At 56.0% G+C, this 23341-nt stretch overlaps 1 protein-coding gene across 1 annotated transcript; it reads right to left on the bottom strand.

Annotated features, from left to right (window-relative positions):
- Positions 1-205: 205 nt before the first annotated feature.
- Positions 206-23330, bottom strand: LBR (lamin B receptor). Its single transcript, XM_049635108.1, has 14 exons — positions 23232-23330; positions 19604-19782; positions 17950-18153; positions 15363-15446; positions 14433-14622; positions 13540-13736; positions 12503-12557; positions 9500-9688; positions 8764-8870; positions 7830-7955; positions 4323-4491; positions 2459-2539; positions 2239-2361; positions 206-2109 (listed from the first exon to the last, which is right to left on the bottom strand). Exons 2-14 carry the CDS (start codon positions 19766-19768, stop codon positions 1949-1951), a joined length of 1851 nt encoding a protein of 616 aa, XP_049491065.1. The 5' UTR covers positions 19769-19782; positions 23232-23330; the 3' UTR covers positions 206-1948.
- Between the last annotated feature and the right edge of the window lie 11 nt (positions 23331-23341).

Below are 23341 nucleotides of genomic sequence, written 5' to 3' on the forward strand. Positions count from 1 at the left end.
TTCCGGGGCCCCGACAAACTCCCGTGAGAGTGTGACGGGGTCTGAATGGCGTGGCCGTTTCTCTCTTCGCAAACAACCGGGACTAAACGCACAGACCCCTCCCCTCTCCAACCTTCTGAGAGCCACGATGCAGGCAGGGTGGGCGGTGGTCACCTACGGGCTCCCGTGTGGGCCCCAATGATCCCAGAGTCACAGGCACAAGGAAGAGGCTCTGAGGCGCAAAGGCCAACATCTTTTTTATTTTCAACTTTATTTCCAACTTCAAACTTCATTATAAAACTTGTCAAACATGTCAAAAACAACTAAAAACAAATCATAGCTGATATCCAGAAACTGCAGCACTATGTTGGTAAAGGCTCTTTTCACATTACCAGAGAAAGAACTAGACCTCCTCCTTCCTCCCCCGAAGCTTCGCTGGTGACTCGAGGACACGATGGGACGCTCTTTCCGACGCAGGAGAAAAGCATGAGAAAAGCTGCTTGCTTCCATCAGCGCGGAAGACACGAAGACCACGGGGTGCGGGCGAGGGTGCCAGAGGCCGCCAACGTCACCATCACGTTCACGGAGCAAAGTCACACGCGGCGCCCACGGCAACGCAGGACAACGCCGCGGACCTGTGTCTCGTCTACAAGATGCATCGACGCCCCAGACGCTCCGTTCGATCCCCCACAGTTAAGATCCCGAGAACAATTTAAATACAGTGTTTTAGTGAATCTGCTACTGGTCCGTTGCAGGACAATTAATTAGGAGACTACATCGGCTAGAACTTCACAGCTACGGCTGCCCCGCGCACCTCCATTAAACAAAAATAAAACTAAAACGGACCAATGACTAAACAAAATAGACTCTTCCCTTCAGTTATCTGTAGATCAACAGGCTTCTAAAGAGGAGCGCCGCCTCCCGTTACGGGGAGGAGCGTTGGTGAAGACAACGGATGTACGAGCTACAGTATAAACGGCGTGGCCTCACCCGTAGCAAAATCACGGTTTTATCTTAAAAAAGTCAAAAACGTACAAAAATATTAGCCTGAAATGGCAAGTTTTCAAAAACCAATCTGTGTAAAAATGTTTAAATAGTGCTGTGACTCCAAAAATATATATTCTATTTTTTTTTTCTATCTGCAACAGTTTATAAAGGCAAAACGGACACCTGCGCGTGAGGTAGCAAAGCCAAATCCGCCAGCTTTGGGTTAAGGAAGACACCCCCCTGGGTCTTACCAGCATCTTTTAGACAACGTTAAGTGAATTCTAATGGTTTCACAATTTTTAATCGACAGGTATTACTTTATAAAATTTAATTTAAAATACTGCAAACGTTTTCGTTAAAAAGATCCTTAGTCCTAACGCTTATTTCACATTCAAAATACTGTACAGAGAGATCTGCAGTCCCCATATATTACATAAAATCTGTGTACTTACACTTTCCGGCGCAGTTCCAGAAGCGGAGGGTAAGCGAACTGCTGAGGGTCTCCCTTCATCTGCCCCTGCGAACGGCCCCGTCCCCGCTCACGGCAGCGGACACGGGACCCGAGTCCTCTTTCGAATCCCGTCGCCCACGAATGATTTGCTTCAAAAGCAAGCGGACGCGAGTTCTCTTCACGAGACGTGGACGAGGCTCCACGGGGCGGCTGGTGTCACTTAGGAAACACGAGGACAGAACGAAACAGTCACAGCTGGAAAGTCCTGGAGACCCACAGACGTCACCGGGATTGTCTCAGTGCATCTTCAAGGACGGCCCGTCTCCCGGCACAAAGCAAATCCCAACGATCCCCCTTGTCCTCCGTCCGGCGTCAGGACCGAGTGGCCGCAGGCGTGGCTGCGTTAAAAGACCACCGGGCCCCCCGGTCCGGACTCAGAAAGAAAAGACCCCGTCGGTGCGACAGATGAAGATTCGCTCCGGAGCCTTCTCTCGGTCTCCCGGGGAAGCCGCGGGGCAGGCGCGTGGGCGGCTAGTACACGCGGGGCAGGATACGGTAGGGCACCCGCCGGCAGTACTGCTCCCACGCCAGGCCGTACCGCCTGCGGCAGTGGCGCTCGTCGCGGGCCTCCCGGTGCACCAGCAGCACGGTGAAGTAGGCGACGTAGAAGTACGGCAGAGCGTGACCGAAACCTGGGTCACGGCACAAGCGTCAGTGACGTTTCCGATCCCTACGCGACACTCCCCCAGCCCCCCCGCCCAGGTGAACCGCCAGATTCCCCAGGGCCCCCCCACCCCCGTGACTCTGCCCGCCGCGCTCACCACAGGGGAGGGACCACGCCAGGGCCATGAGGAGGTCACCCAAGTAATTGGGGTGGCGAACAAAGCCCCACCATCCAGAAACCAGAAGGTCTTTTCCCGTCGAAGTGTGAATGGTTTTCAAATCTAGGTGAAAGTAAAAAGACATTTATAATCACCTCTAGACAGACGGACGTAAAATCTTTATGTAACGTAAACATCATAAATATAAACCCGTACTTACGTGCAAGCTTTGGATCAGCGGGATTTTTCCGGAATGCGTTTTTCTGAGAATTTGCACCTCGGAAGATCACATATCCACAAACTGTAATGTTTTTAAAATCTCACGTTAACAATTTAGACACAATCTAATACTTAAAAGCATCAGTGATTCCACTTAGGAATTCGGTGCTTTGATGAAACTTCCAAAGTAGAGAATACTCTGCTCTCTTCAGAACAATTAAAGGGGCGCCCGGGGGGCTCAGTCGATTAAGTGCCTGACTCTTGATCTTGGCTCAGGTCGCGATGTCACGGTTTGCGGGATCGAGCCCCGTGTCAGGCTCTGCGCGGACACTGTGGAGCCTGCTTGGGATCCTCTCTCTCTGCCCCTCCCCTGCTCCCATGCTCTCTCTCAAAACAAATAAACATTTTTTAAAAACTCAAACCCGTCACCTCAGGACATCAAGAGAGGAGTATCCTGAAATGTCACTACTGTACCGCTTTCCTCATCCACCGGGGGACACAAAACCAACCGATACGGTGCCACCCACAGACAAACGCTAATCCGGCCCCGGTTAGAAGCACAGCAGTACTGGGGCTCACTGCTGCTGTCACACCCACGAGCCAGAACACGGACGCCGCCTGGACCCGAAGCAGGACGAGAACCTGCACGTACACGCACACACGGGATCCCCCTGCAGGCCGACTGCTCTCGTCCAGATTTCAGAGCGTCAGATTGAGAGGCCCTGACCAACGACCGCTGGCCATGAGCCCTCGAGTCTGTCTGTCAGTCCCCCACAGCGTGGGAAGGGACGACTCCCCGTCTGTCGCTGACCTGTAAACTACGCAGACCGCCTCGAGTGATACGCAGGCGTGGTCAGCAGGAGCCGAACCCATGTTGAAACCGAACCTTAATTTTAACCCTCGCCTTAAATCCCCTCTTCTCCCCGGGATGCCAATCAGAGCAGCAAAAGTCCCTATATTTGGAGTTCGCGCTAATTTTCCTGCCCCGCCCCCGCTGGAGGCATTTACCAAACACGTCACAGAAGAGCCGCTGCTGTGACACTCAGCCACGACCACCCGCGATGCTCCTCGGCTCCGGCCAGGCTGCCCTCCCCCGCCGCCGCCCGGTGGCCCCCCCCCCCCCCTCCCGCATCCCCCCCCCCCCCCCCATCCCACTTTAATCCCACTTTACCCGCTACAGTTTACACTTCAGATCGAGCACCCTCCCCCACCGAGGCCACTCGGACCGCTACTCCCCCGAGACCAGTCCCGACCGCCTTCGACATGGCCGCAGTGGGCGGCAGGCCCGCCACTTGTGCTCGTACGCCTCGCCCTGCGCCTGAGGGCAGGCCGGGCTGGCACAGCAGGGCCAGACTTCCTACTTTTCAAGACGCCCACCAGAAGGAGCAGCCGCTGCAAAGAAAAACCACCCCAGGAACGAAGCACCCGTTCTCTCTGCAAGGCAGGCGTCTTTTCTTTTTTTTTTTTTTTTTTTTTTTTAATTTTTTTTTTTTTTTTTTCCCCAACGTTTTTTTAATTTATTTTTGGGACAGAGAGAGACAGAGCATGAATGGGGGAGGGGCAGAGAGAGAGGGAGACACAGAATCGGAAACAGGCTCCAGGCTCCGAGCCATCAGCCCAGAGCCTGACGCGGGGCTCGAACTCACGGACCGTGAGATCGTGACCTGGCTGAAGTCGGACGCTTAACCCACTGCGCCACCCAGGCGCCCCGGCAGGCGTCTTTTCAAATCACTCATCAAACCGCTTACTTCACACCCGAGCTAATCACGTCCCTCTCCGAGGGCGCGTTGTGAATAGGCCCGAACGAGAGCCCAAGAGACTCCGTGCGCGACATTTAATCCACAGAGACAGAGGTCGGCACTCACGTTTCAGGGCGATGATGAGAGAGGCCATCGGCCAAGACACTTCATTTGGGTGGCCGACCAGATAAAAGGCTTGGAAGCTGTAGATGAAGGGAACCCACGCTAGGTCTCCGAACGCCAGCATGAACCCAAACCCGTCGTGGGTGATGTCCATGGTTGTCAACAGTGCTTCCTGTTAGGAAAGAGAGGGAAAGGCAAATTTTAAGAACGTTTGGGGAGGGGGGCGGGGGCCGCCTGGGTGGCTCAGTGGGTTGACTCTTGATGTCGGCTCAGGTCATGATCCCAGGGTCGTGGGATCAAGCCCTGCATCAGGCTCTGTGCAGACAGCGAGGAGCCTGCTTGGGATTGCCCCCCTCCCCCCCCCCCCCCCCCCAACCCCGGCCCTTCCACTACTCGCACACTTTCTCAACAACAACAAAACACTTGGGGAATGAAAATTCTGTGTTCCAAGTGTTCAAACAAAGCACCGGTTCACAAACGGACGCAGGGCTCTGGGAGGGCACAGCAGCTGCAAGTTATAAGAGAGGGGAGGGGCGCCAGGGGCTCAGGTGGTCAAGCATCTGACTTTCCGCTCAGGTCACGGTCTCACGGTTTGTGGGTTCGAGCCCCGTGTCAGGCTCTGCACTGACAGCTTGCTCAGAGCCTGGAGCCCGCTTCGGATTCTGTCTCCCCCCTCTCTCTGCCCCTCCCCTGCTGGCACGCTCTCTCTCTCTAAAACAAACATAAAAAAAAAAAAAAAGGCGGGGGGAAGAGGGGTTCTGGTTCCTGGGCCCGTGTCCCTCACCAGGTCACTTTGCCGCCTTCATCTCCACTCACGGTACCCTCTCATCCCACGATCTGGAAATGACACGTGTCCAAAACGCCTCTCACGCTTCCCACCTTCGCCCGGGCCGTTCTCCGACCTCGGCCTCCGGCTCCCCAGTCACCCCCCAGCGGCCTCCCCTGGACCCCTCAGACGAGGCACTTGTCGGATGCCGCACCTGCTCACAGTGGGCGTGCCAAGTCCTCACTCTGACAGGGACCCCAGGTCTCCAGCTCGTCACCGTCACCCCAGCACGCGGCGCACGGCTGGCGCGCTACACAGTCAGCATTTTCGGCGTTTGCCGGAGGAATGACGACACCGCCGGCTGCCCCGTATCAACCCCGCGTGCACCCGTCTCCCTTCTGATCACAACACGGGATGCCCCTGCTTCCCCCTCCGCTGACGATGCAGGAACAGGGTTTGACCCGCACGCGCAAGCCGCCAGATCACCGCTGGGCCCAGACACCTGCAGGCCGGACTCCAGATCGGAGACGCCACCGAGGTCAAACTCAGAAGGCCCGGCCCGAGGGAATGTCCAACCACCACCAACCTCGGGCCACGCGGCTGACGCAGAAAAGCAGGGAGCAAGCTCCACTGAGGGGTCCGAGGCCCGATGAAAGGAAAAGGTGGGAACTCCAAAGACCCCTTTCTTCCAGGAAGCAAGCAAATGGACCATGGAACGGAAAACCGAAGTCACAACCTCCGGGCCCTCAGGCCACACTCAAGAGCACCGATCCCCGTGCACGATCCCCGTGCACACAGCCTCTCAGGACCTGCCCTCTGATCTCCCGGGAGCCAGCAGCCTGGTGCACAGGACAGGAGAAGGGACGAGCTGTCGGGCAGCCACTGCCCGGTCAGGCGCTCCCAGGACAGCCTTGCAGGCAGAGGGAAGTCACTTCTATCTAATTACCGTCCTCCGTTCCCTCAGGTCAACCAACCAACAAGAAGGGGAGTCAGCCTCACTGCCCGGCCACAGCCAGATGCCAGTGAAAATCATCAAGTCAAGCCCCTTTGTCCACAGAGCTGGGGCACTGATGACACACAGGGAAAACCACCCCCAACTCCGGTGCTCGACCCCCAGGACCTGCGACAAACCGCCTTCACAGAAATCAACAGAAGTCACCGTTCAGCGAAATCTCTGGAACACGTGAATTTCTAGCGAGGGCCACGGTGACTCCCACCGCGTGACAGCAAGCTAGAAGAATTGCTCATCGCTGAAACGCCACCAGAAAGGAGTGTAAAGAGACATCTCTGTGACACTCAAGCAACAGTGAAGCATCACCGGGCTCCTGAGACGGAAGGTGCCGGCCCCCTGGGAGCCGCCGACTGCGCCACAGAGGAGGACGCCCACCCGCAAGTCCTCTGGGGTGGACCTGGAACCTTCTGAGGCTCCAGCGGCGGGTGCCCCACGGGCCTGCAGTTCTCAGAGCGCAGAGCCAGGAGCTTGACAAAATCCGTACCCCGGCTACTCGTAGCTGAGGTTTATTTACCTCGAAAGGCCCTGAGTGACCGAACAAGAGGCAGATTACGGAAATAGCAACATGACGCTTTCCGAGTCACCCTGAGCGACTCCGTGACCCGGTGCAGCAGCCAAGCCTCCGACTCGAGAGGTCAACACACTGTCGTGAAGACTGACTCGGACGTGGTGATGTAGGGAGGCCAGTTTTGTTTTTACTTTTTTAAGTTTACTTAGAAGGCGGGGCAGAGAAATAGCGGGAGAGAGAATCTCAAGCAGGCTCCACGCTGTCTGCACATATCCTGACGTGGGGCTTGAACTCACGAACTGTGAGATCATGACCTGAGCCGAAATCAAGAGGTGGATGCTTAACCGACTGAGCCACCAGGCGACCCTGATTTTGTTTTTAAAACCGGAAGAAAACTCAACTTGAAACCTGGAGGCACAGGTTACAAAGGTAACAGGAAATTGATAAAGTGACTGTAAAACAGGCCTGAGGAATACATGATTTTTAAAGGGAATATATTGAAACAAAGATTAGGAAAATATAAGCCAGTCTTCAAGAACTAGAAAACACTGATCAGACTTTTTGTTTTTAACGTTTTACATTTGAAAGAGAGAAAGAGACAGAGCATGAGCAGGGGAGGGGCAGAGAGATGGAAACAGAATCCGAAGCAGGCTCCAGACTCTGAGCGGTCAGCACAGAGCCCGACGCGGGGCTCGAACTCACGAACCACGAGATCATGACCTGAGCGAAGCCGGACGCTCAACCGGCTGAGCCCCCCAGGCGCCCCAAAAACACCAATGACGTCTCCATGTGCCAGTAAGGGCACGTGTTAGGAGCTCAGCTTTACTTACACCCGTTTCCCTGGTCATCAAGACTCCTCATTTAAGATGCATCCGACGGGAGCTATTCTGTACGTTCCGAAGCACCACCACCAAAACACCTTCGCTATTTAAGAACCGGCTGCCGCCTGACGATCCAAAGAGCAGGACCCTAACTCCGTGCTGATCTATCTGTCCACGTTCGTTTGACACGGTAATTAGGAAATTAGGATTTATTTATAGGAACCGGACACACGCACAGATCTTAAATACTTCGCGTCAAGGAGCAGATGACGCACACGCTCCCCACGCCGCGTGGACGGGTGCCCCGCCTCCTCCCAGCAGCCCTCCTCACCCCGTGTCGGAGGCCGCTCGCCCACACTCAACGCCGCCAGACCCGAGGGCCTCTGCCCCTAAGACGACTTACCTCGTTCCAGAGCGCGTCCACCACATACAAGAGCTGGAAACTGTTAACCAGAGTCATCGCTAAGGACGGGGCAGCTCGGTTCTGCAGCCTCATCTCAGCCAGAAGCATCGCCAGGTTCACCACCACCTACAAGAAAAGGGGCAGGTGCGACCTCAGGGCGCCGCCCAGACCCGTAGCAACAACGGCGACCTGCAGGGGTGACGCCAACACCACGAACCCGGGAGCGGCACTCCGGGAAGGACCCCCGGTCGCCTCCCCGGTACTCCGGTCAGAACTGCGTCAACTCACTCCAGTCACGAGGACGCGACGGCCCCTGACAAAGTACGTGACCGGCGCTCTGCAAATGTCACGGTCACGAGAGGCAGGGAAAGACTCAGGAGACAAAGCTGAACAGCAACCACATGCTCGAAGGGCTGTCGAGGGAGGGGCCCAGGACAGAAAAGGGCCAACAGTGGAGGAAGTGGGGGCGGGGGAAGGGCAGAAAGAAGGCCTGGGGTTCAGCTACTATCACGGTGACAGTGGGAATCTGCCGGGCGGATACGGACACAGGGAGAGAGTGAGGTGCCAGAGGGAATCCTGACTGTGTTTGCAACCCTCCCACAGGTCTATGATTGGGTCAGAATTCACTTTCTTTTCTTTTTAAAAACAGGGAAAATATATTTTTTCTCACGTGAATTCACCTACATGATCACGTTCCTACCTAAATATACCGATATAAGCAAAATGAAACAAACTCTCCATCTTTAATCACCTGGAACAGGGCACCTTAACCCTGTGCACTCTACTCATGGGAACAACAATACTTGAAATACAGACTCATGGAAAGCTGTGATCATTCCTAAAAAATACCACCCCCCACTTTAAGTCGTCTAAAAATCTTTTCACAAGACTAATTAGTACTCCTGAACTGAATTTAAAAACAAAGACGACATACCCATCCAATCAATCCAGGGCGCAATTCACAAAAGTATTTGAGGTCAAAAGTACCGATCCGAGGATTCAATTCACGGCCGATGAAGAAATCATAAATGGCATTTCCTGGAAAGGGAAAAGTTCTTATCCAAAAGTATGGCAACTGTGAGGCTTTAAAATAAGCCTTGCTGGCTACCATCCAGGGTCCCAATTCAGCCTCTCAGGGAGCCCGGCAGGCGCCGGCGTGGGCAGGCGGGCACAGAGGCGAGGACCGAGGAGGCCAGAGGGTGCCCACCCTGGCTGGAAGCAGCTAGGCCCCTAGGGCCAGGTGCCCTGATTTTAAGGGAACTGGAGCTTTTTTTAAAACGAAGACTCACCATTTTTTAAAAGAAGCAACCTGAGTTTTTAAAGTATTTGAATACTTGAAGGTCAGAATCAACCAATGTATAATCTCTGTTATTTTGGGTCGTTTTAAGGATGTTTATGAGACCAAAAAAGAAAATTGTCGTAAACTGTGATGCTAAGTTACTAAAATGTCAGTTACTATAATAAAAAAGTTACTAAAATAAACTGTCATCAAGTGACTGAAAAAGGAACAGAGATGAATAGGAAAGTCGGAAAAAAATAGCGAATAGATTCTTTCCCTTTAAGCGTATCTTCCTTCCCATTTTTTTTCCATCCTGTTATCTCTTCCTCCTCATCATGGCTGTGACCTGGAGCTGGCGGGGGGCGGGGGGGGGGGGGGGGGGGCTTTCCGGAGCGGGAGGGGGCCAGGGCACCGGGAGGTGCCCCCGCCGCCCGCACCGCCAAGTAGACACTCAGGCCCAGGGAGAAGGCGGCAGCGGCCAGCGCGAACTGAAGGAAGTGGCCGTACACGTAGTGCAGGTCCGCGCCCCAGAAGACGGCTGCTCCTATGACCGCGGACGTCAGGAGGAGAGCACAGAACCCTTTAAAGAGAAAGAGAAAACGTGCACGTGAAACCCGGGCTTCGCAAGATCCATACCCTGAGAAAACACCGCAACGTTATTGCTTCCGAGCTTACTCGCACGAATCGGGCTCAGAACACACGAGCGGGTAAGCAGGCAACGCCCCGGTCTTCAATACAGACGCTGGATCCCTCATACGGGTCAAGTATTTTAATTTGTTTTTGAAGTTTGTTTATTTTGAGACAGAGCGCGAATGGGGAAGGGCCAGAGAGAGGGGGGGAAAGGGTCCCAAGCAGGCGCTGCGCCCACCTCGGAGACCGATGTGGGGCTCGAACCCACAAAACCGTGAGATCATGACCTGAGTCAAGACAAGAGTCGGACACTTAACCAACTGAACCACCCAGGTGCCCCGGGTTTTCCAATATTTTAATAGTTCATATGCTATTCGTTTTCACTGTGAATCATCAATATGTGCTTTTCATGAAAACAAAGCTAAAAGTGCACAGAAATTCACTATTAAACAGCAGAGAAGAATCTCAAAATTCACATAATCCTAACCTTCGGGCCCAAATCAGTAACAGAGCTGTGCCCAACACACACACACACACACACACACACACACACACACACACACACACACCCAATCCGTGGGGCGATCTAGGCAGTTACACCAGTGTGTGTACTTTTACCTGAAACGCCTTACCCGCGATGGTTCCAGAAGATCCTAGCTACATCCCACCTCCCGGGGAACAGATCCCAGGACCCTGGCCTCAGAGAGCCCAGTGCGCACAGGCCATCGGGTCACAGGCAACTCCCGACTCCACGGCGCCCGTGAGGCCCGGGAGGCCCGCGCCAGCTGGCCCCGCTCGGGCTCGCGTGTGCCCGGCCTGCCTCTTCCGCGAGCCAAAGCAGGAGTCACGCGTCCGGAGGGAGCGCCCCGAGAGCCGCCACGCTCAGATCGACAAGCAAACAGAAGAGAGGCGGCCACGGCTCCCGCGCGAACGCTAACACGGCGGCTCCCCTGCAGCACTGCGCGGTCTCTGGGCCACCGTCTAAACCCGCCTGCACCGCATGCCAGGTTTTGGCCCTAGGGTAACTCCGAACGGTTGTAACTTTCCCTTCAGCTTTTTCAACCATTCGTTTACTCTCGTAAAATGTATGAATGTTAAAGGAAAACGGCAGCAGACAGAACAGCTTCCTGCCCTGTGGCCCACGTGCATTAAAATGAACCCTTCACGATGTCCTGGGCGCTTCCTGTGTGAGGGGTAAAATCTCACAAACAGAGATCGAGGACGACGGAGGCAGAGGAACCAGACGGGGAATCTGGAATCTGAAAGAGAAGGACCGGGCAGCTGGTCCAGCGGGCTGCCATCCAGCTCGCGCCCTGTCGGAGGGGCCACAGTCCCTCACAGGGGACTGAAAACAGAAAACAGGACCTTTTACAAGAGAAGGCAATCAGCGCCCAGGAAGAACCCACAAAGATCAAGAGACCAGAGGGCAAGAAGAACCTCGCCACCGTCCCGACTCAGCCTCACTGGTGTTGCAGGCAGCCTGGTTCTAACAGCAGCAAATCTGGTAAAAGTTTGTAAACGCCCGACAGCGGCAAGTGAGTGTTAAGCACCCACCACGGGTCAGGCACTGAGCTAGGCTCGATGTTTTCCACACGGCACGAAAGGCATCTACGGGATCTTCAGCTGTCCTTTCAGAATCCAGCAGAAGGACTTCACAAAGCAGGTGCTAAATAAGCCACAGGATAAAGTACCCACGGTTAGAAAGGTAAAAAGTGACAGGACTGGGGCGCCTGGTGGGGTTGAGCATCTGACCTCGGCCCAGGTCATGATCTCATGGTTCGTGGGTTCGAGCCCCGCACCGTGATCTGTACTGATGGCTCAGAGCCTGGAGCCTGCTTCCGATTCTGTGTCTCCCTCTCTCTGCCCCTCCCCCACTCACGCTCTGTCTCTCTCTAAAAAATAAACATAAAAAAGAAAAAAGAAGTGATAGGAATAGGATTGAAAAGGCCAAGAATGAGAATGTACAATGTAATTCCCAAGGAAAGGAGGACAGTCTACGCGGTCCTGTTAAAGTGGAAAACCCTTTAGGGAGAACTCTCCTAAGAGTAGGGCAGCCGTACCCGACGGAGGTACAGACCTGCCCGGTGCTCACAGCTGACAAGCCTCCCGCAGGCCAGCCCCCTGCCTGGCACCAGGGGTCCCCAGGGACCCACAACCAAGGACCCCGGCCCGGGACTGTCGGGGAGGCCCATAAACAGGACGATGGGGACAGAAAGAGAGCACTGGGTCACACAGGGGAACGTGGAGTCACCTAGAGCACACCCGAGACCGGTGGAACACCGAACACTATCTACCCTGCAATTAAAATAAGATTAAAAACTAAAACTAAAAAAATACATAAAAAGGAGAGAAAGGGACCCGAGGGCTCCTCTGAGCGGAGACGTGACAGGAATGATGCAGCTGCCACAGGACACTTTGGGGACAGTTTTCCAGAAAAAGCACCGTGGACCCAGCCAAGTGACGCCAGAGGCCAGGAGTTGGGGGGGGTGGGGGTGGGGGTGGGGGTGGGGGTGGGGGTGGGGGAGGAGTGGCCGAGAAGCCGGAACGGGCGTCCCCAGACCGTGGCGGTGACCCAGGGCGATAAAATATAAACACGGCAACCAGTGACTGTACTAGGAAAACGAAACCGCGTGCCAGGGAGAAGCGACGGGCGCCATCCCCGCACCCGCACGCCCCCCGCCCGGCTGGACCCGGCTCCCGCGGGTGGCGGAGCGCGACGCTCGCAGGCTTCCTGCGCTCACTGGTTGGCGTGAAAACAACTCACCGTTGAGTCTGTACTTGAGCCTTCTTCCATCAGCAAGGGGCATTCCTTCCACCACCTCAAAAAGAAGAGAAAGGGATTTTCTTCACCTAAGACTTTAAACAGCCTCGCGTCACACGTCGTCGTCGGTTCCCACACGCGGGAGGAGAAACAGGACCCCCATAGGGAAGGCGGCGGCCAGCGGCAGGCGTCTCGCCGGTGGAGCCGTTCCGCCAGGATGTCTCCGGCACGCGCCCCAGTGGTAGCGGCGACAGCGGGAACGGCCACCCTCCCCCGCCCCCGCGTGCGCCACCACCGGCTCCGCGTACTTAAAACCCTCTATGATCTCGTCCACCGCTCGCTCCCCACCACCGAGAAAGCAGAGCAGGGGCCTGCGGCCTCCGGGGTCGGCGAGGCCCCCGTGCGCCCGCGCCCCACCCAGCCGCGGACGCCGCCTCGTGTACTTCTCGCTCCTCTACCTACACAGGTGCGCCCGCTCGGTCCCTCCACCGTTCCACGTGATCCTTCATCTCCAAGAGACGGGGAGCACTTCACGCGCGAGGAGCACTCCGTCTCTGTCGGCAATCGCGCACGGCACACCCGCACCAAAGGTGCTCGACAGACACGCGCCTCCCACGAGAGGAGTCAGAATAAAACCCCCACTTGCCCGACAGCGGCCACAGCTTGCTCCCCAAAATAACTACTCAGAAATGTCGCAATTCATCTTAAACACGAAACACCAGGGGCACGTGGGTGGCCGGGGTTAAGCGTCCGACTCTCGATTTCGGCTCAGGTCACGATCTCACGGTCCGTGAGTTCGAGCCCCGCGTCGGGCTCCGTGCTGACAGCTCGGAGCCTGGAGCCTGCTTCCGATTCTGGGTCTCCCTCTCTCTCTGCCCCTCCCCTGCTCACGCTCGCTCTCCCTCTCTCTCAAAAATAAATAAACATTAAAAAATGGTCTTAAAAGTAAAGATACAGACTGAGGTCCCTGGAACTCGGGAGCTTATCGGTTGAGGAGGGAGGAGGTCCCGGGACAACGAGCCCCACCAGCAGAAACTTACCTTCCCGACTGGCAGCAGGTAGAACAGAGCCTGCATCAAAAACCAGAGGACGTAGACCCCAAACACTCTGGTTTCCCACAAATCCTGCCAGGCCGGCAACGGAGGCGGGAAGTTCAGGAGACTGGGCTCCTTCTGTTTACACATCAACAGCAACAGGCAGAGGCAGGCGGGCAGTCCCAGCATGATGAGAAGCACGCCTGCAGACAAGGCTTGAATTTCAGGCCAGTTTATCTCGCTCTGTCAAGACCCCTTTGGACTTCTGAAGTCAGAACTGGAGCCTGGCTACCCGCTGAAAGCGATTTCTAACGGGCCATCACAGACTCCTGGCTGCACCTGCCGCGCCCGGTGGCCGAGTGCCGTGGCCGCTGAGGACATCGGCCGCTAGCCAGCACCGGACAGCTGACCTCCGCCCCAGAAACCAGGCTCCAAAACGTGTCAACTCCATCCACTAGGGAGCAGACAAGCTGAGATTCCAGCAAGCTGAAGATCAGAACATCTGAAACCATCAGCCTCCTCTTTTCTAAAAAAGTAAAGCACTCTCTACACCTAAGTTTCTAACAGAACAGATTCCCACGTAGCAGTGCACAGATTCTAGGCACCTCGGGACACCGTCTCTCACAGACCCGCTAGCCCGCAGGGTTTGCTTACAAAACACGAAGCAACTGAGCCGCGCGGGACTTGGAACCGGCCGAAAGTATTTTCCTTTACTAGCTCATAGATGGTCACTACTTTCAATCACCGCCCACTTACTAACAGCGAGCCCGGGCCCCCACCCGGCTTGTGGCCTGGCCGCCTCACATACCTCCTGAGAAAGGCCTTTCCTTTGGCGCCACTGCCGCGATGGCTCGTGCCCCCCCCCCCCCCCCCCCCCCCAAGCAGGGGGCGCTGCCTACCAGGGACTCCCCCAAACTCCAGGTCCTTGGTCTGCGTGGCCGGAGCTTCCGAGGTTCTCGGCGATGCAGACCTTGTTGTTGTAACAATGTTTTCCTCCTTTGAATCCGTTTCTTTTATCTCTTCTCTTCTAGGACGCAGGCTGTACTGTGCAGATACGTAACCAAGTTCCTCTGACACATGGAATTTTTCCTAGTTGAAAAATAAAAAACGCTAAATGTTTATAGTCGATAATTATCAGGGCGCCTTGGGTGGCTCCGTGGGTTAAGCAGCGGGACTGCGGCTCAGGTCACGATCTCACCGTTCATGAGTTCAAGCCCTGTGCCGGGCTCTGTGCTGACAGCTCAGAATCTGGAGCCTGCTTCCCATTCTGTGTCTCCCTCTCTCTCTGCCCCTCCCCCGCTCATTCATTTTTTTTTTTTTCTCTCTCTGAAAAATAAACTTAAAAAATTAAAAAAAAATAAAAAATAAACTTATGGTCAGTAATGATCATTAATGCCATCACATTAACTAAACTCAGGATCTTAATATAGCCACCTACTAACAAGAATACATTTGTTAAATTATGTTGAGCCTTAATTTAAGGACAGAATCTTAGAAAAGATGGTAAGAAAACACCGGTTTTCAATGTGATTTTTTTTTAACTTACTTATTTTCAGAGAGAGAGAGAGAGAGAAAGAGAGCAAGTGAGAGAGACAGCAGGGTTGGGGCACAGAGAGGGAGACAGAGAATCCCAAGCAGGCTCCGCACTGTCAGCACAGAGCCCGACGCGGGGCTCGAACTCCTGAACCGTGAGATCGTGACCTGAGCTAAAACCGAGAGTCGGACGCTCAACCGACAGAGCCCCCCCAGGCGCCCCTCCAATGTGATTCTCGAGGGAAAGTCACTTTAACAAAGAGAAAAGGCGGGGGGGGGAACAGGACACCTCGCACCTCAGCGTGTCTGTGAGGCATGCCACCCCTCTCGGTGCGCTCAGTCTCCCCGTTGTATCTGCTGATGCTATTTCCAAATGGCTTCTAAAATGAAGAAGACGGAATATCGTGAACTTAAGAAAGAATCAGACCTCGTTAAACAGAACATGATGTCCGAATGTTGTTATGGAATCAAGCAATAAAACAAAGATTTTCACAGCTTCAACTCTGAAGGATTTCAGCATACTTTTGTTAAAAAGGAAGAAGATTAAAATCGATTAGAATTTCCCAATCTTTAAGTGAATGGATTTGACAATATAAATTTCTACACAAGATCTTTCATTTTTTAAACACAATCAGACTGAATGTTATAATGCCATTGTTCAATGGCAAACACTAACAATATTTGCTAGGAGTTAGATAAGGTAAAACTCAGTTAGTTCATTCACTGGTTAGGAAAAAGGCGGAAAGACATTCACTGGCCCAAAACAGCCACCAAGGGGAAATTAACAAGCAGCAGGCACTGGGGAAGCCCTGCCTGGTTTCTACTGAGCCCCACGTTCTCTGCCTGTGGGTCTCCGGACGCGAACCTGCACCCTCACCAGGCAGCGGAGTGAATTTATTGCACTGAACAGGGGAAGTGCATCAGCTTGCAAAAGACCTTCCGGGCAACACGTGGCTGAAATCTGTCACTGAGCTCCCGTCCACATCCCTGATACGTTATCACGCTAATAAACCAACAGGAGAAAAGCAAGTTAAAAATGCAAGTATGTCCTCGGGAGGCCCACTGGCGAAGGACGGCAGTGATGCGGTGTCAGATTCTAGCTCCAATCAAAGCCAGACTGAGCGGTGAGAAAGCTCAACGTGTACCTCAGTTTACCAAAGTGCCAACAAGCCGCTCGGCAAATACCTCGCTCTCCGCGGCATGGAGCGACAGCCGTGACCCCGTACTGCGGGAACTCTGCTGGGTGCAAGCTGACAGGACGCTCACGCAGTGAGGCAAGTTACCGCGAAAGGTCACGATGAGGCACCCACGGCAACAAGGTGCAGTGACTGTCACAGCCACACGCAGCACAGCGATGGTCTTTCCCGGGCAACACACCGTCCTCACTCCCGCGGCGGCTCCGCGGTGGCCCCGGGCTCCGCCGGGGAGGAGCACAGCCAGCCTGCAGCCCTCGGGTCACCAGGACTGGAAGAAGGTCACGCTGCAAGAATGTAACGGGCACTAAATGCTACAAATGAAAATGTGACAGAAAGCGGCACGCGTCACCGGCCTGGTAAGGAGAGCCGCTGTCGGCCGGAACGTTCGAGCTCACAAGCAATTCTCAGAACGCGAGGTAGAACGGTGGGCAGATACTCTTTGGCAATCGCGTTGGCCAAAAAAGAGGCCAATTATGGTAATTCTCAGAATGAGAAAATGGGCATCACACGCTAGACAGTGGTATAAACCTTGCGCAAGCGATCTGGCAGCGTGTATTAAAGGCCTCAAACCCGCACTACCGCCGGCCTGGCGGTTCCGCTTTTAAAAATTTATCTGAAGGAAACATCAGATGTTGTATAAGCATATCTGCTCACCACGGTGAAAATTTAGAGAAAAGGCTAAAAGCCTACCCACGAGGCATTTTAACAATGACGTCACACCTGTAGAATCTGTGGTCTAGCCAAACAATACCATACGACAAAAATGACGTAGAAAAATGTAACGTAGGTTATTCCCAATATATTTTAAAATTTACAAATCTAGCTTCAAAACGGTGTGTATTTCATCCAGTTGCTTAGGGTTATTAAGAGTCTGTGTGCATTTTACCCAGTAAAGAGGTAATATTAAGTGAATAGAATAAAAGGTCATCTTTATTCAATTATTTTTCTTAAAAATCACTACTAGGGGCGCCTGAGTGGCTCAGTCAGTTAAGCGTCCAGTTCTGGATTTCGGCTCGGGTCACCATCTCACGGCTCATGGGATCAAGCCCCACCGATAGTGCAGAGCCTGCTTGGGATTCTCTTTCTCTCTCTCTCTCTCTCTCTCTCTCTCCCAAAATTGATAAATAAACTTACAAAAAGAAAATCATTTCTATTTAGCCTGCCATCCGAGACAGCCACCGCACAGGGGCCTACAGGCTTGCACCACAACCTTTCCAAGCTTCAACTCGGAAAGCAACTCCTTTGAAGTTACCGTCTTGGGAGAGAAGTGGTCGAGGGTCAAGGGCAATGACACTGAGAGACCAAGAATACGTTTTTAGAACCCAGTGACGTCCCACTGTCATTTTATACGTGAACATCTATAAACCGTAAAACTTTTTCAGTTCAAGCTACAGTCCTCCTCCATTTCCAACGTGAACACCGCTCTTTTTTAAAACCACAATATTAAAAAACACAGTATTTTTTAGAACCACGGCACTCTCGTAACTGAACCTTCTTTTTCACCGGTAATCAGAGCCTCGTGCTTCCTACTCTTCCCGACCCCCGCGTGAGGGTGTGGCCTTCCCGAGCCGTCGCGTTGGACGGGAGGTCCCCTCGCTGCAGGCAGTCTGGCGGCACAGCACAGAAGCCTGTTGGGGACCCGACCCCGGACGAGGGCCGAGGCCCCGCGCGAGCCGTGTGCACCCACCAGCACGAGCGGGGTCAACTTCACTTCCAACACTTCCTTCCTCATCTCCTTAATGTCGGCCTGGTGCGACGCAGAGGCGGATCGGCGGGAGCTTCGGGGAGGTCGGCCCGGGGATCGGGAGCGGGACCTGGACCTACTCCCTCGGCGTCTGGAGGGAGAGCTGGAGGCTGAGCCGCTCTTCCTTTGCCTGAAGGAAGTCAAGGGCTAGAGAGGGACAAGAAGGCACAGTTTCACCACGAGGCAGACCCGGTACCGTCGGCTCTGAAACCACCCCGGGCCTCAGGCCATCTGAGTGCCCGCTGGGCCCGGCCAGTGACACGCGGGACGCACGCGGCTGCTCCACGCCTGACCCTTCCCGGAAGGCAGAGCCACGCGGAGTGACCGCGCCTAAGCCAGCGAGCCGTGTGCTTTCCAACCGCACAGACTAGAAGGGCTCCCGCCAGCCCGCTGGGTTAACGGGTGATGGGGCGGGGACGGACGGCAAGAAACTCGGTCCTACGGTTTCACTCTGGGCGACACGCACAGGCAGGCCTGGAAAATGGGCGCGAGGTGCATTACGCTCAGCGACGCCGCACCCCGCCCTTTCCTCTCCCACCTGAGTCCGTGTGGCCCAGGACCGAAGCGTGGCTTGACACTTTTTAAATGATTGCAGACAAGAGCAGAAGGAAAATGCAACTTTGGGACACCTGAGAACCCCTGAAATTCAAATGTCAGTGTGCACAAATGAACTTTTGTTGGAACACAGCCACGTGCACCCACTCCCGGCCTGCCCTGCCGGGGGCCGCTCTCACGCTGCGGAAAGATGGCCCAGGAAGCCTAGAACAGTTACTATCTGCCCCTGTCTTCAAGAACTTTGCCCCCGGGCCACAGGCCACCGGTTCAAGAACCGTTTCTTACTGATCTGTGACAAAAAATGAAATCGAGAACAGATGTGTAGGAATTTTTATAGCATTTTGACAAAGTAATTTTAGGCTTGTTGACTCTAACAATAAAAAGTTGGGGCTTTTACTTTGTATGTCTTTTTCTCCATCCGAAAATAGAGCCATCTTTCTAGTACTTTACATATGATTTCCACACCTGGGATCAGATCATTTTGAGCCCAGGCGCTCACAGACACGCCGAGAAGCCCCGGGCCAGACTTAAGTCTAATCAGCGTCACTCTCCTGATTAAATCCTTGGTGGTCAGGGCGAAGCCCAGACCCCTCCGGTTCTGCTCCCGTTTAACCCACTCCTGGCCCACCACGTTCTTGGCCCTCTGGGTAACCACCCCCGTGGCCCCCCCCCCCCCCCCCCCCCAAGCCGTTGGCATGCCACCCTCCATCCCGAGCTCCCTGTGTGGCCTCGGCACCCGCCCAGGTGTCCCCTGCAAGCCTGAGACTGGGACCACCCCCCACCCCCATGCACAACAGCACCGCCTGCCAAACGTCCCCCCACCCCCGGGAGAGGACCCATGGAAGGTCTTCTCCAAGAGGCTGAGAGCCTCCCGGGGACAGGCCGCCGTGCGCAGCCGTGCGTCCCCAGAGCGCACCCGGCGTCCGACCCAAAGCCGAAGCGCGGCCCTGCTGGGGGCCAGGTCGGACCGCCCTGAGCTCAGCCACATCACAGCCCTTCCCGCACCGCGTGACCGCCTCTGGGGGAGCCGAGGGGCACACACCTTGATGTCACTCTCCTTCAGCTCGAGTTCCGTCCCGTCCTTGTACTTCACGGTGTAGAGCTGGGAGCCGCTGTCATGGCTCAGAATTTCAACTTCGTAGTAAAGCGAGCTCCCGGGCCAGCGACCCCGTACCACCTCCCCGTCGGCGAACTTCCGACTCGGCATCTTCAAACACCAGTCTGAAAAGTCGGAAAGGAAACACCGGCGTCACCGTGGACACGCTTATGTGGCTCTTTCTTTCGCAGGCTGAACACTCAGACACGACCTCCCCAAACGCTTAACTGGTCAAGATCTTAGGACCAGGAAGGGCTCTGGAGGGGAGGAGTCCGACCCTGAAGTGTGCAGGTGTTAACCGGTTTTCCCAAGGATGGAAACGCGGGCAGAGCTGGGACCCCCAGAGGCTGTTCTTTCCGCTGCGCGTGTATCAGCTGGAGTCACTTTACCCAGGATGACCGCGCCACCGAGCCACTGTGGTGCCCGCCAGGGACCCACAGCAGCAGGATGCAGCAGGACACGAAGGCACCACGCGGCCTGCGCTTTGCACAACACTTTTGCGCCCAAGTGACCGGATCACTTGTTATACAACAAGGCAGGGCCACAAAGGATGACTTTTCTGATTTATAAATTCCCATATAGGGCGTGTGGCTCAGTGGGTAGAGCATGCGCCTCTTAACCTCGGATTGTAACTTCAAGCCCCACATTGGGCATAGAGCTTACTTTAAATAAACAGAGAAATTCGCATGGTGTTACAAAGGCTTTAAAGTGTATTTAATTTCTAACACATTATCTACATGAAAAACAATAAACCCTAAGAAACCAACCCTCTGGGAAAATCACGGATGTACAATTAACATTCCTACAACCCACCAACAAGGAGAGAACTATTTCCAAATCCGTGACGAATAGCAAATTTGGGGTTCTTTCATTCAGCCTTCGTCTTACAGCTAAAGTCCCAAATGCATCCCGAGCATCTGTGTCACCCCACGGCCAGCCGGGCGGACCCCCACCACTGTCCTGACTCCCCACCCCACCCGCCCCCGCCCAGGAAGCCCCGTTCCTCGTTGGAAACCACACACAGTCGGGGAGCTGTCGGCCCCCCTCCCTCGAGCTCACCCGGCTGCAGGGTGCCTCCAGCTCTCAGGACCGGCAGGTTCCCCCGGTCACCCCGGTACCCCCCACCCCCAGCCTTGTGTCACCGGCCAAACCAGCTGGGCCTGGTCTGAGCAGAGTCACCTTCCTCCCGCCCAACTCGACAACCCCGCCCGGCCGTCTGGGCCCAAGAACACACACCCCTGGCCCAGCTCCTCCAGGGGCGCTGTCCGACCGTGGGGTTCAGGAAGGAGAGGGTTACGTTACCCCGCCCGCCCCCGGGGAGAATCTTTCATAAGTGCTGAATTTCTTCACTGTTAATCGCCTGAGAAGGTACTTTACAGGCCTCGGTTGTTTAGAAAGACAGCGGCCAGGCAGGCAGATGAAAGAACCCAGCAGCACACACTGGTGATTAGGGGGCGTCAGGGCTACGTGTGAGCTGGGACAGCGCCCTCTGCCCAGCACCGGCCGAGATGGCATCACCTGGCACTGGATGGGGCGGGGAGAGGGGCTAGGGGGTGAGGTCACAGGGGTCACACCTGGCTGAGGACTCACGGGGAGTGGGGGGGGGCACTAGGGAAGCAGGGGGCAGGGCACATCTCGGGGCACGGAGGAGGGGCACAGAAAGGAAGGTGACAACAGCCAAGTCGGCCTGTTTCAACACTTAGGTCAAGAAAGAGGAAGGAAGCGTGCCGTGCCGTCTCCTCTGTTCTCTCGCGCCCCTCCCCCTCCCGGGAGCCCCCCCTACCAGACCCCGGCCTTGGCTCTGATTCCCTGACGTGGGCCACCGGGGCTGAGAGCCGGCACTTGCCACACAAAGATGCCATTCGTGTCTCCGACAACGCTTCACGGACCTGAAACACACAGTCCCCCCGACTTTTAACAGAGGGTTTGTAAACAGGCCCGTGAGCAGACACAGCACCTTTCTGAACACTTATTTACCGGGACCTTCTGTTACCTGGTTAAATACTCCGGGTTAAACTAATTAAGCTATGCAGTGGATAGGTTAGGTCCCTAAGCTTAATTTAAAAAAAAAAAAAAAAAAAAAAAGACAACTAAGATTTGGGACTTCCAGCAACATTGGGTCTGGTGGCTGAGACAAAAGGCTGGCCAGCACCCCCTCGGGACACCACCACCTTGTCAGCAAGTGCTCCCAAAGATGAAACCAGCAAGGTCTGTGCACCTGCGCTGCGCACACATCCTCCCACCCCAGGGACCCCGCAGGCCCATCCCAGTAGCACCTCCTGGAGGAGAGCGGCCAGGACGGGACACACGGGCCTCTCTGCCATCACACACGGAAAGGCCTCCCTCCAGTGTGAAAAGAAAAAAGCTGTTGACCGAACACAAAGTCCCCAAGCCACGTGCTTGCTAACTTCACTGCCAAGGCGGCCCCAAAATGCTACCATTCTGGCACACGACAGCGGGCTGACCGCAGAGCAGGTGCTTGCAAGGGTCTCCCGCCCTCCTCGGCACCCTGCCACGTCCCACCCGACCCGGCAGCTGACCGCCTCCCTCGCACAGCTGGGCCCAAGGCAAACACCTGACCGCTCCCAGAGTGACAGAAATGTCCAGAGGGAAGGCCCGGCCGCTGCTGCTCACCCTTCTCCCTCCTCCGGAGACAGCGCTCGGCAACTAAGCGGGGCGGCGCGGCCGGGTCTACACACCGGGCCCTGCTCACAGCTGTTGCCCGTGTAACCACCCTCGCTCCGGTGCAGGCGGCAGGTGCGCGCGCCCCGTGCAGGCCTCCCCGGCCAGCTCCCGTCCCCACCCCCCCAACCGCCGGGCCTTGTCAGGGGGCTCTTTCTGAGGCCTTGAAACGGTGAGAACACAGGATCCAGCTGTACTGAGCAGGGGCGCGCAGCCCGCATCACCTTCCTCTCAGAGCCGGGGCCGGGGGCAGCCAAGCCGGAGGGCATCCCGGTACCTGCTGTTCCCCGTCCCGCCCGCCAGGCTCCCCCATCGCCCCCGGCGCATCTCCCGTCGCCCCCGTGTCCCCCGTCCCCGTCCCGCCAGGCTCCCCCATCCCGGTCGGCGCACCTCCCGTCCCCCCGTGTCTCGTGTCCCCGTACCCCCCACCCCGCCAGGCTCCCCCATCCCGGTCGGCGCACCTCCCGTCCCCCGTCCCCCACCCCGTGTCCCCGTCCTGTCCGCCAGGCTCCCCCATCCCCGCCGGCACACCTCCCGTCCCCCCGTCCTGTCCGCCAGGCTCCCCCATCCCCGTCGGCGCATCTCCCGTCGCCCCCGTCCTTGTGTCCCCCGTGTTCCGCGTCCCGCCCGCCAGCGCACCTCCCGTCTCCCACCCCGTGTCCCCGTCCCGCCCGCCAGCCTCCCGCGTCCCCGCCGCCGCACGCAGGGACCCGAGGCCCCACCGCCGCCCTCCCGGCCGACACCGCCGCCGCGCGCCCAAAATGGAGGGACGCGTCCTCGATTCGGATCCACCGCGGCTGCACTTCCGCCGCGGCCCGGCCGACCGCCCGCAGCGGAAGCCGAGGCCGCGCCCCCGCCCCGAGTTGCCGAGAGGCGGGCGCGAAGCGCTCACCTGTGCCGGGCTCCTGCGGGAGACGAACGGCTCCGGGACAGTCGCCGAGCGGCACCGGCGGCGGCTCCCGCGCGCACGACACCGCCCCGCCGCGCCCGCTCCCCCCGCGC

The sequence above is a fragment of the Panthera uncia genome, chromosome F1, assembly GCF_023721935.1.
Source record: "Panthera uncia isolate 11264 chromosome F1, Puncia_PCG_1.0, whole genome shotgun sequence".
NCBI classification, from domain to species: Eukaryota; Metazoa; Chordata; class Mammalia; order Carnivora; family Felidae; genus Panthera; species Panthera uncia.

What these genes read in the sequence shown, in the direction of transcription:
- LBR (XM_049635108.1), bottom strand. Translation starts at nt 19,768, where the DNA reads ATGCCGAGTCGGAAGTTCGCCGACGGGGAGGTGGTACGGGGTCGCTGG. An exon ending in GCTCAAGTACAGACTCAACG is followed by an intron (nt 9,689 to 12,502) that starts GTGAGTTGTTTT and finishes TTCTCTTTAAAG; the next exon opens with GGTTCTGTGCTCTCCTCCTG. An exon ending in TCTCATCATCGCCCTGAAAC is followed by an intron (nt 2,540 to 4,322) that starts GTGAGTGCCGAC and finishes AAAACATTACAG; the next exon opens with TTTGTGGATATGTGATCTTC.